Source organism: Phacochoerus africanus, chromosome 11 (genome assembly GCF_016906955.1).
Source record: "Phacochoerus africanus isolate WHEZ1 chromosome 11, ROS_Pafr_v1, whole genome shotgun sequence".
NCBI lineage: Eukaryota > Metazoa > Chordata > Mammalia > Artiodactyla > Suidae > Phacochoerus > Phacochoerus africanus.
Genome location: NC_062554.1, coordinates 104,743,249 through 104,759,432, shown reverse-complemented (window position 1 = coordinate 104,759,432; position 16,184 = coordinate 104,743,249). Strand labels below are relative to the sequence as shown.

Genomic DNA, 16,184 nt, shown 5'->3' with positions numbered 1-16,184 from the left:
TGAGTAGTGTTCCACTGTGTATATGTACCACATATTTTTTTTTTTTTTTGTATTTTTCAGGGCCACACCTTCGGCATATGGAGGTTCCCAGGCTAGGGGTCTAATTGGAGCTGTTGCTGCCAGCCTACGCCAGAGCCACAGCAATACCAAATCCGAGCCACATCTTGAACCTCTACCACAGCTCACAGCAACGCCCAATCCTTAACTTACTGAGCAAGACCAGGGATTGAACCTGCAACCTCATGGTTCCTAGTCGGATTTGTTTCTACTGTGCCACGATAGGAACTCCCATATATACCACATATCCTTAATCCAATCATCTGTTGATGGTCAATAGACATGTCTTGGCTATTGTGAATAGTGCTGCAATGAATATATGGGTGCATGTGTCTTTTTCAAGGCAAGTTTTGTCCGGATACATCCCCAAGAGTGGGATTGCTGGGTCATAGGGTAGTTCTATGTTATTCTTATTTAAAACACCTGCTTTTAACAGTTATAGTTGGATTAGATATTAAACATCTAACCATTATCTTAAGTTATTTTTCTTGTTGGAAAATTCTGTAGCAGCAATAGCGTGAGCTTATTTGACTAGGAAAACCAGATAAAAAAAGTTCTGTGTTTGCATTACATTTAATATTGACAATTCTGAAAACATGCTTATTTTTATTAAACCAACAAACTTAAACAATTGTTTTTATTTATCAGAGATTATCCCAGATTATGTGAACTTGAAAAACATTCAGGTTTGTTTCTGTATTTCTGAGAGTTTTAGTAATTTATAATAAGCTCTTGCTTTTCTTTAAGCCAATTGAGCTCTTTACAAATTAATTTTGGCAGTACCATCTGTAGGTAGAGAAATACCACATATACACACTTATACATATAGGGAGACAGAGATCTTATAGCTTTCTATTAAAGTTTTATTTATTTATTTTTGCTTTTCAGGGCCACACCCATGGCATATGAAGTTCCCAGGTTAGGGGTCAAATTGGAGCCACAGCCACAGCAATGCCAAATCCAAGCCACATCTTTGATTTACACCACAGCTCACAGCAACACCAAATCCTTAACCCACACTGAGCAGGGCCAGAGACTGAACCTGCATCTTCAAGGATACTAGTCAGGTTCATAACCGCTGAGCTACAACGGAAATCCTGTCTTCTTTTGTGTATGTATGAAATTCTTTTAAAAAAAAAAATTACTTCCTGCTATAGCACAGGAAACTATATCCAATCACTTGTGATGGAACATGAAAGATAATATGAGAAAAGGAATATATATAACTGGGTTGTTCAGCAGAAACTGACAGAACATTGTAAATCAACAGAAATTTTTAAAAAATTCTTAGTTTTTAAGTGTGTGTGTATGTGTAAGTTCTAGGCTTGAAATACAGTGATGGAGCAGATGTGGCATTTATCATCTAAGCTACGCCATTTTTACTTGTTGTGGCTTCTCTTATCATAACTAACCTGAATTATTTCTGGAAAGTGCATTGATCTTGATTTTTTCATTTTTACATTGTTTAGATGAAAGATAGCTTACTTATCCAAAAAACTGCCCTTAGGTTATAAAGGAACATTTATGCTTCCTATCTGGAGGAAGATATTAATCTAAGTATTTGTTTTCTTAAATCTACTTTCCCCCCACTTCCTTTAGCCGGCCTTCTTTCCTACGTCTGTTCTATTTGGGGGGTTTTAACTCTGCCTGTAAATTAGTCACCTGAGGAGATTTTTCAAAAGCAGAGTCTTGTCTCTGGACATTTTTATTCAATTATCCAGAGTAGAGTGCTCATGTATATAATTGTTCAATATCTTGCTTTTCCTCCATGCAAGGCATATAGTCCCAGTGCCTAGTACAGTACTTTCAAACATAAGTAATAATTGTTACATGACTATTTTAATTTCAAATTGGAAAGAAATGGAACTATTCTTTTACAGAAAAACCAAGACAGTATTTAATATCTATATTGGAACGGCTGAGAATTGCCAAAATAGCAGGAGTGGCTTTGCCTTTCTTTATGGATAACTCTAACATTGCGGCTATGTTTGAGATGCTGGACTCCTCAAATAGAGGCACCATATCATTAACACAGTATAAGGAAGGTTAGTATCTTCTACAAATTGAGCTAACAGTTCATGGTCATTCCATAACTTTCTCTAGCTGAAACTAATTCTCATTATGTAAATTTTCCTTTCTTTTTATTCTTATAGCCCTAAAAACCCTGGGTCTGTGTACTGCAGATGAAGTTTTCGAAGATGATGGACATGGAATACCCTTTGAAAAATTCAGGCATGAAGTGTAAGTTTTTCAGTGACTAATATTTAAATAACATGGCATGATTTTGAAGTATAATTAGTACATTTTTAAAACAGAGGTTCCTACCTTTTTGATAGAAACATTTCATTCCCTTAAAACTTTCAGCAGACTAGAAAGCGAGGACAGGGAGGGCTGACAGTAGTCTCTAAGCCTGGGGGGGTGGGGACAGAGAGGATGTTGGAGTTAGGAGCCTCCAGGGCAACTTCGTTCTTTTCTCTAGGGGAGACCCCAGCAGTTCTCGAAGAATGAGGAAAAGAAACCCCAATCTGTTAGAACTCCAGAAAAGCTTTAAGTTCAATACACTAGTTGTTGGAAAATCTCTGTATAAAATATAGAATAAAATTTCCCTCAGAATACTCCCTCCAAATGGTTTCTCACAAAGTAAAAGTTTATCAATAGTATAGGTTACATACCAGCCTGACAATTTTGGAGTTGAGGTATTATAGCATGGAAAGTACTAACTAAATGGAAAAAAGCATTAACTAAATGCTAACTCAGGAAAAAACCTATTGGAATAAAATGTGACAGCTGTAGAAGACTCTAGCTTATCTAGCTCAACTTGTTTAAAAGTTTTAACATAAATCCAAGGTCCAGGAAAAGTTAGAAGAAAAAAGAAAGTTTAAGATTGTCATCTCATCATTAGTTATAGAAATACTCAACAAAAAATGCTTAATTATATCCCCAACACAGGAAAAGATGGAAGCACAGTGCTCTAGTTGAAATGTTTCATCCACAAAGCACAAGTTGCTTACTGTCACATGGAACAGAACTAGGAAGTATTCTATGTGGCAAGACACTTGTGGAAAAAGAGAGCAATCCTATTTCAGCTACCATCTCATAATGTGTTTTCTTATGGGAATTACAGTGAATTTCCCACACTAGATCTAGGAACTTCATTTATAAAAATACATTTTAAAGTGATTTTTTTTTAAAAATGTATTTGTGGGAGTTCCCTTCATGGCTCAGTGGTTAAAGAGCCCAACTAGTATCCACGAGAACGTGGGTTTGATCCCTGGCTTCACTCAGTGGGTTAAGGATGTGGCATTGCCATGAGCTGTGGTGTAGGTCATAGACACCGCTCAGATCTGGCATTGCTGCGGCTATGGCGTAGGCCAGCAGCTACAGCTGTGATTCAACCCCTAGCCTGGGAACCTCCATATGCTGTAGGTGTAGCCCTAAAGAGACCAAAAAAAAAAAAAATCTATTTGCTATGTTAGATTACCTACAATAGTCTCCCTTAATTGGCATAGGAAATTAAAAGTCATTTATAGTTTATCTCTGCTCTTGTATTTTCTTCAGTAAATATAGTCATCATTTATATTTGTAAATGGAATTACTCTTCAGTTTTCATGGCTTGTGAAATTTTTCTTTTCTTAGGAACAAGAGGACTCTGGAAATATGGTCAGCATTTTAATAACATTGTAAGTCCACGATGATAAATGATTCATTCTTCAGTTGTCCAGTTTCCTTAATTCCGAACTTGATCATACAATTTGAAATCCAACTGGCTTGCTCTTTGTTCAAACAGAAAAAAATCCCAAAACATAAAGACACTTTATTTTCCAGTGTTAGGCCAGTTTGTTCTCAAATTAAGTAGAATCTCAACATCTTGTTGAGCCAGTTTATAAATACCAACTTCATTTAATGCTGCTGCAGCAGGAGGCTGCCCTGAAGTTGACTGCAGGACATCTCTCAGAAGTAAAGCAGAACCAACATTCAAATTCAAAATAATACAGGCTTCTTTTACACTGTTTAAAAAAAAAAAAAAAAAAAGAGGAGGGAAATGAGATCTCCATTATCTTTATCATTCATATAATGCTGTAACAATTTCATTTTGAAAAACCAGTTTCCCTGCACTACTAGATCATATGTCCTCTATAAAAACTATTTATGGATTAACTTATTTGGCTCTTTTAATGTGTAATTTGTATAGAATTTATGTTTCATTAGATTACTGTAAGGTAGTAGGATCATTGTCTTCAATATGTATCCATTACTTCCCAAAATATGATACTTGATGTTAACAACGTATTAAATGTGTATAAGACTTTAGGTGGATTAGGATATAGGAAAAGAGAAAATTAATGGATAAAATAAAAGCAGAAAAGTATAAAATTAAAACAAAAAAGCAGAAAAAGCAGAAATAGATACTGAAATGAGCAAAAAAAATCATTTAAAAAATATTTTTTATATATTTAAAAGAAATACTTCATAATCTCAAAAACCTCCTAAATAATTTAAAATTTACATCAACAGTTTCTAAAAATACTCCTAAGACTTCCTAAATATATTTTTAGTTAGCCAAAATTTTATCAGATGTTTAAGCAAACAAATTTTATTCAGGCCTGGCCTGTTACTCAGTACTAAACATATTTTAAATTTCTTCTATTTGTCATATATGGCAGAACTGCATCTACTTTCATTTTCTACTTATTTCTTAGTAATAAGCAAATAGGAGCATTAAACCAAATGTTAGAAAACAAAGCCCAACATACAATTTATATCCAGTTCTGGCCAACATTTTGGGGGCCATGGGTCACAGCTTAGATTATTGCTACATGATGCATTTTTTCTTTTTTTGGCCATGACAGCACCATATGGAAGTTGCCGGGCCAAGAACTGAACCCAGCTACAAGCAGCGACCTGAACCACTGCAGTGACAAAGCCAGATCCTTAACCTGCTGCACCACAAGATGCATATTTTTAATTATTAATTGATGCTGTATATATTTAACATCGCTAGAACCCTAAAGTGTTAAAAAAAAAAAAAGGAATCAACCTCCTCTAATAATTTGATACATCAAAATTAATTTTTAAATATTAGGCTTACTGTTTAAAATAATTTTCTGGTCTCTTGCAATAGTGGGAAAACAAAGGGAAAAGGTTCCGAGTCATGTCAAAGTGCAGCTGAGCCGCTCCTCCTTCATTGAAATGATTGGCAAGAATTATCTGAAAAAAGGAACAATTCATATAGCAGTCACCTTTATCACCACAGTCCCCATTACAGTCTGCTCTTACTTACTTCTTGGTAGATGTATATGTCCAGCTTCTCTACAAGCATCTGCCAGAAAATTTTAAATAAGGAGAAGCAAAGCTGCTGCTCCAACTGAAGTAAACGGTCTCGTAGAGTAAGCAGCAGTGGGCAAGCTGAGCTGGACAGGGACATCACCGCCTGCTCTGACTGAGACGGCAAGGACAACCACCTGGAAAAAAAGGAACAGTGCTGCTTGAAGCACATTAATTTTTATTATGAAATCTGTCATCACTCTATTTCTAAAGATTTTACAAATCATTTTAAATTTGGGGAAGTGCACTGTCCTGTGGCATTTTGGATAAGAAAAAATGCACAGTCCAATGTTAAAAGCTCTCTTAGAAAGTTAATGTACTTATGTTTACACTAGTTCTCATATGTATACTAGTTCTTAATGAAATACTTTTTACTTAATAAGGATGATAAGTTTTTTAAATCCCCAATTTCAATAGGACTCACTGATATAAAGCACTTAAAATGCAACATGCATTAACATTTGAGATATCAGCTAATTTTATGCTCTTACTTTCAGCAAAACAACAGGGACTAAAAACACTTTCAAACTGGGAACGAGTGCTCTGTGTCAGGACAGTGCTAGGACAGACACTGCCTGCTCTCAAGGGGCTCACAGGCTGGCGTGGTAACAGGCATCACAGGGCATCATGACAGTGGACTAAAGGATAGTGCAAGCATGCATGGGCACTCGGAAGTACCTTGCTTTGAAAATGGGTGACAGGGTAGGCCATTCAACCTCATATCTTACACCCACCCTCTGTATTTACAGACATACCTGAAGATTAAGTTATGAGCAGTTTATTCTGATTAAGAATGTCTGAAAAATTTTTTTAATAAAAAATAAATGAATAAAAAGGAGTTCCCACTGTAGTGCAGCAGAAATGAATCCGAGTAGTATCCAAGAGGATGTGGGTTCAATCCCTGGCCTACCTCAGTGGGATCTGGTGTTGCCACAAGCTGTGGTGCAGGTTGCAGACACGGCTCAGATCCTGTGTTGCTATGGGCTGGCAGCTGTAGCTATGATTTGACCCTAGCCCCAGAACTTCCATATGCTACAGGTGTGGCCCTAAAAAAAACAAAAAGGAAAAAAACAGTTTGGACTGCAAAAGGCCAAACTCCGTGTTACCTAGACACCTTGGAAATCTGACTATATATGTCATTTTGTTTTTCTTTTTTGGCCGCCCCACAGCATATGAAGTACCTGGGCCAGGGATCAGATCCGAGGCACAGTTCCACCTATGCCACAACTAAAGCAAGGCTGGACCCTTAACCCACTTTGCCAGGCTAGGGATTGAATCTGTATCCCAGCACTCCAGAGATGCCACCAATCCTGCTGTACCACAGTGGGAACTCCCTGTCACCTTATTTCTTCTTTGGAGAGTCTGCACCTGTGCTATGAACAAGTTCCCCAGAGCCGGGACTAAACCCTCGCCATAGCGAAAGCAACCCTCGCCACAGCAGTGACAATGCTAAATCCTTAACTAGGTAGCCCACCAGAGAACTCTGCCATGTGTCATCTTTTATCAAACTAGAGTTAGCTGAGAGTTGACTTATTTCCTGTTGTCGCTCAGTGCATTACGAACCCAACTAGTATCCACGAGGATACAGATTTAATCCCTGGCCACGTTCAGTGGCTTAAGGATCCAGTGTTGCCATGAGCTGTGCTGTAGGCTGCAGATGCAGCTTGGATTCCAAGTTGCTATGGCTGTGGTGTAGACAAGCAGCTGAAGCTCCGATTCAACCCCTAGCCTGGGAACTTCCACATGCTGCGGATATGGCCCTAAGAAGCAAAACAAACAAACAAAACAGGACTTACCTTTCTTTTTTATACAATTTTGCAGCATCTTTAACTTCTCTAAAAACATGGTCTACTTGCCGGGTCAACATATCATGCTTTAAACGCTCTAACAGGTTAATCATGTCATCAAAGACAGAGCTCTCCATAGAAGCTAGTTGTCCCAGCTGCAATTTACTGAGAGTGTTATTCTCTGCAAAGACTTCCAGTGCTGCCTGTTGAAGCTGTAGAAAGAACTGAAAGCAAAAATATATTAAAATGTTTATTAAGATACTTTTGTTTGTTTTTACAGCAGCACTTACAGCATATGGAAGTTCCCAGACTAGAAGTTGAATTGTAGCTGCACTGAGCAAGGCCAGGGATGGAATCCACATCCTCGTAGACTCTATACTGGGTTCTTAATCTGCTGAGCCACAACAGGGAACTCCCTTAAGATACATTTTTTTTTTTGTCTTTTTTGCCTTTTCTTGAGCCGCTCCCTCAGCATATGGAGGTTCCCAGGCTAGGGGTCCAATCAGAGCTGTAGCCGCCGGCCTACAGCAACGCAGAATCCGAACAGCGTCTGCGACCTACACCACAGCTCACAGCAACGCCAGATCTTTAACCCACTGAGCAAGGCCAGGGATCGCAGGGATCAAGCCCGCAACCTAATGGTTCCCAGTGGGATTCGTTAACCACTGTGCCATGACGGGAACTCCTAAGATACTTTTTTATTTTTATTTATTTATTTATTTTTGTCTTTTTGCTATTTCTTTGGGCCGCTCCCACAGCATATGGAGATTCCCAGGCTAGGGGTCCAATCGGAGCTGTAGCCACTGGCCTACGCCAGAGCCACAGCAACTCGGGATCCGAGCCGCGTCTGCAACCTACACCACAGCTCACGGCAACGCCAGGTCATTAACCCACTGAGCAAGGGCAGGGACCGAACCCGCAACCTCATGGTTCCTAGTCGGATTCGTTAACCACTGCACCACAATGGGAACTCCAAGATACTTTTTTAATAACAGCTTGAGATACAACTCATATACCATACAGTTTACTCATTTAAAGGATACCCATTCATCCCAAGGCAACAGAAATAAAAGCAAAAATAAACCAATGGGACCTAATCAAACTGACAAGCTTTTGCACAGCTTTTGAACATGAAAAGAATAAAAAGACTACCCATGGAATGAGAGAAAATAGTTTCAAATGATGCAAATGACAGTAGCTTAATCTCTAAAATATACAAACAACCTATACAAAACAGACTTTAAAACAAAGGCCATAAAGAAGGACAAAGAAGGAACTATTTAATGGTAAAAGGATCCATTCAAGAAGAGGATATTGGAGTTCCCGTCGTGGCGCAGTGGTTAACGAATCCGACTAGGAACCATGAGGATGCGGGTTCGGTCCCTGCCCTTGCTCAGTGGGTTAATGATCCGGCGTTGCCGTGAGCTGTGGTGTAGGTTGCAGATGCGGCTCGGATCCCACGTTGCTGTGGCTCTGGTGTAGGCTGGTGGCTACAGCTCCGATTCAACCCCTAGCCTGGGAACCTCCATATGCCGCGAGAGCGGCCCAAGAAATAGCAACAACAACAACAACAACAAAAATAGACAAAAAAAAAAAGAAGAGGATATTACACTCGTCGATATACATGCCCCTAATATACTACCACCCAAATACATACAATAGTAATAGATATAAAAGGAGAAATTGATGGGATTTGTAATTGTAGGAGACTTTTAACACCCCACTCACACCAATGAACAGATCCTCTAGACAGAAAATAAGGCAACAGAGATCCTAAATAACACAATAGAAAAGTTAGACTTAATTGACATTTCCAGGACACTGCATCCAAAAAAATCAGAATATACACTCTTTTGAAGTGCACATGGAACATTCTCAGGGACTGACCACATACTTGGGCACAGGATATAAGAGTATAAAATTATTTCAAGTATCTTCTCTGACATGAAACTAGAATTCAACCACGTGGCAGGAAATGAGAAAAAACTGCCACAAGGAGACTAAGCACCATGCTCCCAAAACACCAGTGTGTTAAGGAGGAACTCAAAAGGGAAATTAAAAAATACCCTGAGACAAATGATAATGAAACACAACCATTTAAAATCTATGGGATACCGCAAAAGCAGTTCTTGGAAGTTCAAGGTGATACAGGCCTTCCTCAGAAAAGAGGAAATACCTCGAATCAACAACTTAACCCACCACCTAAAGAAATTAGAAAAAGAAGAGCAAACAAAACCTAAAGTCAGCAGAAGGAAGGAAATCATAAAGATAAGACAGATAATCAATAACATAGAGATTCAAAAAACAATAGAAAAACAACTGCTGGTTCTTTGAAAGGGTAAACGAAACTGACGAACCTCTGGCCAGAGTCACCAAGAGGAGAGGAAGAACTTGAAACAAATAAGAAATGAAAAAGGAGAAATCTTAATGGATACTGCAGAAATACAAAATATACAAAAAAATTTTATACTATAAATAACTGTATGCCAAGAATTTTGACAACCTGGAAGAAATGGACAACTTTCTAGAGACATACAGCCCGCCAAAATTGAATGAAGAAGTTGATCAAGTGAACAGACATGATGGAGGATAATGTGAGAAAAAGGATGTGTGTGTGTGAGACTGGGTCACCTTCCTGTACAGAAATTGACAGAATGTTGTAAATCAACCAGAATTTTAAAAATTAAAAAAAAAGAAAATGTCGGAGTTCCCATCGTGGCTCAGCGGAAACAAATCTGACTGGCATCCATGAGGACTCAAGTTCCATCCCTGGCCTCACTCAGTGGGTTAAGGATCTGGTGTTGCTGTGAGCTGTGGTGTAGGTTGCAGACCCCACTCAGATCCTGTGTTGCTGTGGTGTAGGCTGGTAGCTGCAGCTCCCACTGGACCCCTAGCCTGGGAACCTCCTTACGCTGCAGGTGCGGCCCTAAAAAGAGAAAAAAAAAAAAAGTCCTTTTTTTAATAGTGGTATTTTAGGTAGAATGAGCATTTTTTTCTGCCCTACAAGAAAATAACCCTGTGGATAAGCAGCAAAGTCTTAAAAACTACCTAAATAATCCCTAGAGTAGGGCTACTAGGAATTGTTCAGGGATGACATATGAGATGCTGCCCTGGCATTTCTTTTCTTTTCTTTTTTTTTTTTTTGGTCTTTTTGCTACTTCTTTGGGTCGCTCCCGCGGCATATGGAGGTTCCCAGGGTAGGGGTCGAATCAGAGCTGTAGCCACCGGCCTACGCCAGAGCCACAGCAACACGGGATCCGAGCCGCGTCTGCGACCTACACCACAGCTCACGGCAACGCCGGATCGTCAACCCACTGAGCAAGGGCAGGGACCGAACCCGCAACCTCATGGTTCCTAGTCGGGTTCGTGAACCACTGCGCCATGACGGTAACTCCTGCCTTGGCATTTCTACTGAAGCTCTTAGGGAAGTGCCACTGTCCTTTTGAGAATGCTCATGGACCATGGGAGCCTGCTACAAATGAAGCCAGAAATGATTAACTTTAGAGCAGCCATGCCCAATCCTGTCAGGTTCACAAACAAATTCCTCACTTCCTCGCTCTACCCCATACCCCTGGCTTAGGCCAGCATGAGCCTGGGTTTCTGTCACCTACAACTGAAAAATTCCTAATTCTGAATGCCTGGGTATGTCAGGCTTGGCACAATCTGGCAATGGACAGACAGCTGTTAGTAGAGATTCTAAATGAATAGAAGATCAAACTGTCTGCTATTCCTTTTTCACTTTCTAGCTTTGTAATACAAAAGCTTTTATGATATTCACTTAAAGCGTTCACAGGCTAAAGGATTATGAAAATAATTTACTTCTGATGTGAAACAGAATTTGTATCATAAAAATATACCAGACAGAAAATTCTCGATTTGAAGAGCCAACTCTAAAATTTGGTTATTTCTCTGTTGACAGAAGGACACAGTTAATTCAGTATCAGAGTATAAATTTTCTAAGGATAGGGATGATGGCCAATCCATCTGTTAAAAGACTACAGTACGGGAGTAAAGTAGTTAATGATGTTCCACAAATATTTCACTGAAGCTAAAAATGTGGCCCTGAATGAGTATCTTATTAAATCACTGGCACAAGAATTAAGAATGACAATTTGTTTCATGAAAAAGCTTAGCAGAAAATGGAAGACTGGAGGGCTGTGAAAGAAGCACTTACTAAAATTAGTAACACGAGACATCAAAGTACATAATGAATGAAGGTATTCTGATTAGGTGACTTTATAAAGAGATAAAGGCATTGATCGTTACACTCCACATTATATGCGTTTTATGAAATAATTATTTTCCTGACTCAGCAGAATATTGTTGTGCACACATATTTCACTTAGCATTGTTTTTTGTCTTTTTAGGACCCGCAGCATATGAAGTTCCCAGGCAAGGGGTCGAAGAGGAGCTACAGCCGCTGGTCTAAACCACAACCACAGCAACGCCAGATCTGAGCTGTGTCTGCAAACTACACCACAGCTCATGGCAACACCAGATCCTTAACCCACTACTCGAGGCCAGGGATCAAACCTGCAATCTCATGTCCCTAGTTGGATTCATTTCTGCTGTGCCACAATGAGAACTCCTCAACTTAACATTTTTTTTAGGAAAGGCTTTAAATAATTACTAAGGCCCAGCCGAAAAGTCCAGATTAGAATAAACTATGATTGTGTCTATTATATATTATTTACATCTGTTAATTAGTATATATTTATTTTTGTTTCCTATTCTTTTGGTTTATTATCCTGGATTTAAGATAAAAACTTCATTTTGTTTTTTTCTTTCACAGTAAAAGAATATATTTTCTTCTCTGTAATGTGCTGGCAGTATACTATAATTTTTTGTCATAAATTCATAATTTAAAGTATTTTCTTGTCATGTTTCTAGACTTCCCCCCAACCTAGGCATTGAATTTTTTTTTTTTCCTTTTTTCTTTCTGTCTTTTTAGGGCTGCACCTGTGGCATATGGAGGTTCCCAGGCTAGGGGTCCAATTGGAGCTGTAGGCACTGGCCTACACCACAGCCACAGCAATAGCAGATCAGAGCTGAGTCTGTGACCTACACCACAGCTCAAGGCAACACAGGATCCTTAACCTACTGAGTGAGGCCAGGGATTGAACCTTTGTCCTCATGGATGCTAGTCAGATTTGTTTCTGCTGAACCACAATGGGAACTCCTAGGCAGTGAATATTTTGAAATGCCTGTGTTTGACTATATTTCAATTCTGCTTTCATTTTTTATTACATTAAGATCTGACAACATATAGAAATTATAGTTTACCTTTGTCCATATTTATGTTCCATCTGGATATACTTGAAAACTGTATTTTCCTTAGTATACTGGGAGCTTATCACAATCTCAGGTTAATCAATCTTTTTAATTATTTAACTCTGTAATTTTTCAATTCCTTCTTTATCACATTTCAAAAGAGGTATTTTTAAGTCTTTAGTTAAGATTTACTTTTGCTATTTTCATTTAATGACAATTATATATATAGAACAGTATACATTTATACTTCCATTATCATCAGTACAGTGTTTTCACCATTTAATGCATATTTTACTATTTTATGGTCATTTTAATCCTGTGTTAGTGCTTTCTATAATGAAATCTACTTCATGGGACACACTGGTTAAAAGCCAATCTGATTTTTGTATCCACGCAGATGATCTTAGAAGGGTGATTCCTCATCTGACGGCACTCTGTCCAAGGAAGAGGTGCTAGAGAGCCTCTGAGATCATTTTAATCTAAAACAGCTCAAGGAATTCATCTACTTATGTTAAGGACAGAAGGCTAGTTAAGTTTCCTCACCTTCAGCTGGAAGTACATATTGGAAAATCTGGTTACCAAAAGCTCTGATGGCCAATATATTCCTTGAATTAATAAAAAGCTAAAATAAATTACTAGTAAATAATTATATTTAGGCAGATCAAGTATGTCGACAAATGGAATCAGCATGACGAAAAGAAAAATCTCTGGGAGTGGAAATGCTATAAAATTGGTTTGTGATGATCGTTGCACAACTATAAATGTAATAAAATTCACTGAGTAATTAAATTTTAAAAAAAAGAAAAATCTCTGGAAGTAAAAGGCCTTACACAGTGCTTGTTAACTGAATCCAAGGTTTTGATTTTTAGATTTAGTTAAAATATACCTTCCAATGTAAGAAATTAGTTAATTTTTTTGGATGGGATAATGGTAGTGTATTTTGAAAAAGAGATTCTGATGTTTTAGAGATACATATATAAATATTTACCATGAAATGTGTCTGAGATCCACTTCAAAATAATCAAGTGTAGGGGATAAAAGAAAAGTTTAAATGAAACAAAACTGCCACAACAAGCTGGTTGACAGCCACATGGGAGTTCATTTTACCTCTCTGTTTACTCTTGGATATGTCTGAAAATAAAATGTTTTTTTTTTTTTGTCTTTTGTCATCTTAGGGCCGCACCCGCGGCATTTGGAGGTTCCCAGGCTAGAGGTCTAATCGGAGTTGCAGCTGACAGCCTAGGCCACAGCCTCAGCAACACTAGATCCAAGCCGTGTCTGCGACCTACACCACAGCTCACGGCAACACCGGATCCTTAACCCTCTGAGCAAGGCCAGGGATCGAACCTACAACCCACTGGTTCCTAGTTGGATTTGTTTCCACTGCACCAAGACAGCAACTTGAAAATAATTTTTTAATGTATGAAACATTTGTAGTTTCCACTGTGGCTCAATAGTAATGAACCCAACTGGTATCCATGAGGATGTGGGTTTGATCCCTGGCCTCGCTCAGTGGAGGTGAGCTGTGATGTAGGTCAAAGACATGGCTCGGATCTGGCGTTGCTGTGGCTGTGGTGTAGGCCAGCAGCTACAGCTCTGATTCGACCCCTAGCCTGGGAACTTCCATATGCCTCAGGTACAGCCCTAAAAAGACAAAAAGAAAAAAAAGTAAATGTATGAAACATTTCAATTAAAAATATCTGTTTTTATAACTTCATAATTTGTCATGTTTTGAAGGTACTCAAGAAGTATCAAAAGGTATTCTTTCCTTTTCCTTTAAATCCTGAGTTTTATTGATTTTCACACCATTATGTAACCTTAGCTTTTTCTGAGATGGCAATTACCAAATATTCCTATTTCCCAAGTAGAAAGTCTAAAGAGGAAACAGGAGTTCCCATCGTGGCACAGTGGTTAACAAATCTGATTAGGAACCATTAGGTTGCAGGTTCGATACCTGGCCTAGCTCAGTGGGTTAAGGATCCAGCGTTGCTGTGAGCTGTGGTGTAGGTCGCAGATGTGGCTCGGATCCCACTTTGCTGTGGCTCTGGCGTAGGCCGGCGGCTACAGCTCCGATTGGACTCCTAGCCTGGGAACCTCCATATGCCGTGGGAGCGGCCCTAGAAAAGATAAAAAGACAAAAAAAAAAAAGATAAAGAGGAAACAAGTTTACTTCACAAACAACAGTTTCATGAAAGAATGGCTTTCTTTTCCAATGATTAAAATATCGGGATTAGGAGTTCCCGTCATGACGCAGTGGTTAACGAATCCGACTAGGAACCATGAGGTTGCGGGTTCGGTCCCTGCCCTTGCTCAGTGGGTTGACGATCCGGCGTTGCAGTGAGCTGTGGTGCAGGTTGCAGACTCGGCTCGGATCCTGCGTTGCTGTGGCTCTGGTGTAGGCTGGTGGCTACGGATCCAATTAGACCCCTAGCCTGGGAACCTCCCATATGCCGAGGGAGCAGCCCAAGAGATAACAAAAAGACAAAAAAAAAATCGTGATTATTTAGCCATGTGACACTTGAATGAGAAAAACATGTACTTTAATCATACCTCCTAAGTTTGGCCCAATTGTGATTCTGCCTAAAATGTTATTTCTGCTTTCTACAGATTCAACATTTTAAAAGGCAAAACTGTTCAAATTACTAATATATTACTTAACATAAAAGATTAACTTACAACATTGTCAGCCCAGTCTGCTAGTACTGTTGAGATATAGTTCACAGCATTAAGAATTGCGCAATATCGAAAGCCAAGGGAAGCTCTAGTCTCTTCTTTCATCACCTGAGTTAATCGTATCCTAAAGTCATCTACTAAGTCCTTCTGTAACTCCAGGAACTGCAGCTTTCTGGAAGCTGTGGGAAGATTTTTATACCTGTCTGTGGAGAAAGTTAATAAGACATACAAAAGTTTATGGTATTGTCCATGACACAGTTATAGGGTTTTCTCATTGACCAGCTTTCATGCCTTTGTCAAAAACCAACTAACCATCCAAGTATGGGTCTACTTCTAAACTCTCTAAGGATGTGGGTGTCACAAATACAGGTATTTGTCAAAACTCACTGATCTCTATAATTAAGATCTATGCATTTCACTGTGTATAAGTTATGCCTCAATTTTTTAAAAAGGCATGAGAAAATTATATACAAAAATTTTTCTACTTCTCCAACAAACAAATGACTTTTTTATTTTTTTGCTTTTTTTAGGGCTGCACTTGTGGCATATGGAGGTTCCCAGGCCAGGGGTCCAATTGGAGCTGCAGCCACTGGCCTACACCACAGCCACAGCAATGCTGGATCCCTAACCCACTGAGCAAGGCCAGAGATTGAACCCATGTCCTCATTGCTGTGGCTATGGTGTAGGCCGGCAGCTACAGATCCCATTAGACCCCTAGCCTGGGAACCTCCATACGTCAAGGGAGCAGCCCTAGAAAAGGCAAAAAAGACAAAAAAAAAATTGTTTCTGTTAGTAATCCATTCCTTAAAGTTACTTTATTATTTTACTGTTCTAAAATCTTTGATATATCAAGGTGAAGAAAATATTTAAAATGTAGGTCAATCACCATTTACTGAAGACATCTAAAAAGTTGAAAAGCAGAGCTAAGCAGTAACGAACCTACTACTGCTAGTATCCATGAAGATGCGGGTTTGATCCCTGGCCTTGCTCAGTGGGTTAAGGATCTGGTATTGCCATGCGGTGTGGTGTAGGTCACAACGTGGCTCGGATCTCGGCATTGCTGTTGCTATG

General features: G+C 39.1%; 2 protein-coding genes across 5 annotated transcripts in view; one reads left to right on the top strand and one right to left on the bottom strand.

Annotated features, from left to right (window-relative positions):
• EFCAB10 (EF-hand calcium binding domain 10) overlaps window positions 1-13,229 on the top strand; it is a 28,302-nt gene extending 15,073 nt beyond the window's left edge. The window contains exons 2-5 of one of the 4 annotated variants that reach the window (XM_047752380.1): window positions 1,938-2,102; window positions 2,211-2,298; window positions 3,694-3,737; window positions 12,838-13,229. In XM_047752380.1, the coding sequence (XP_047608336.1) occupies window positions 1,938-2,102; window positions 2,211-2,298; window positions 3,694-3,730 (290 nt within the window). In that variant the 3' untranslated portion in view covers window positions 3,731-3,737; window positions 12,838-13,229. Of the gene's footprint in view, window positions 1-1,937; window positions 2,103-2,210; window positions 2,299-3,693; window positions 3,771-4,907; window positions 5,154-12,837 lie in introns of those variants that run through there. The other 3 variants (XM_047752379.1, XM_047752378.1, XM_047752381.1) reach the window with 3 other exon arrangements.
• Window positions 3,510-16,184, bottom strand: part of RINT1 (RAD50 interactor 1) — a 35,406-nt gene continuing 22,731 nt past the window's right edge. The window contains exons 11-15 of the mRNA XM_047752377.1: window positions 15,117-15,316; window positions 7,179-7,393; window positions 5,339-5,519; window positions 5,147-5,265; window positions 3,510-4,064 (exon numbers count right to left, since the gene is read on the bottom strand). Coding sequence (XP_047608333.1) covers window positions 3,872-4,064; window positions 5,147-5,265; window positions 5,339-5,519; window positions 7,179-7,393; window positions 15,117-15,316 — 908 coding nt within the window. The 3' untranslated portion in view covers window positions 3,510-3,871. The remainder of the gene's footprint in view (window positions 4,065-5,146; window positions 5,266-5,338; window positions 5,520-7,178; window positions 7,394-15,116; window positions 15,317-16,184) is intronic.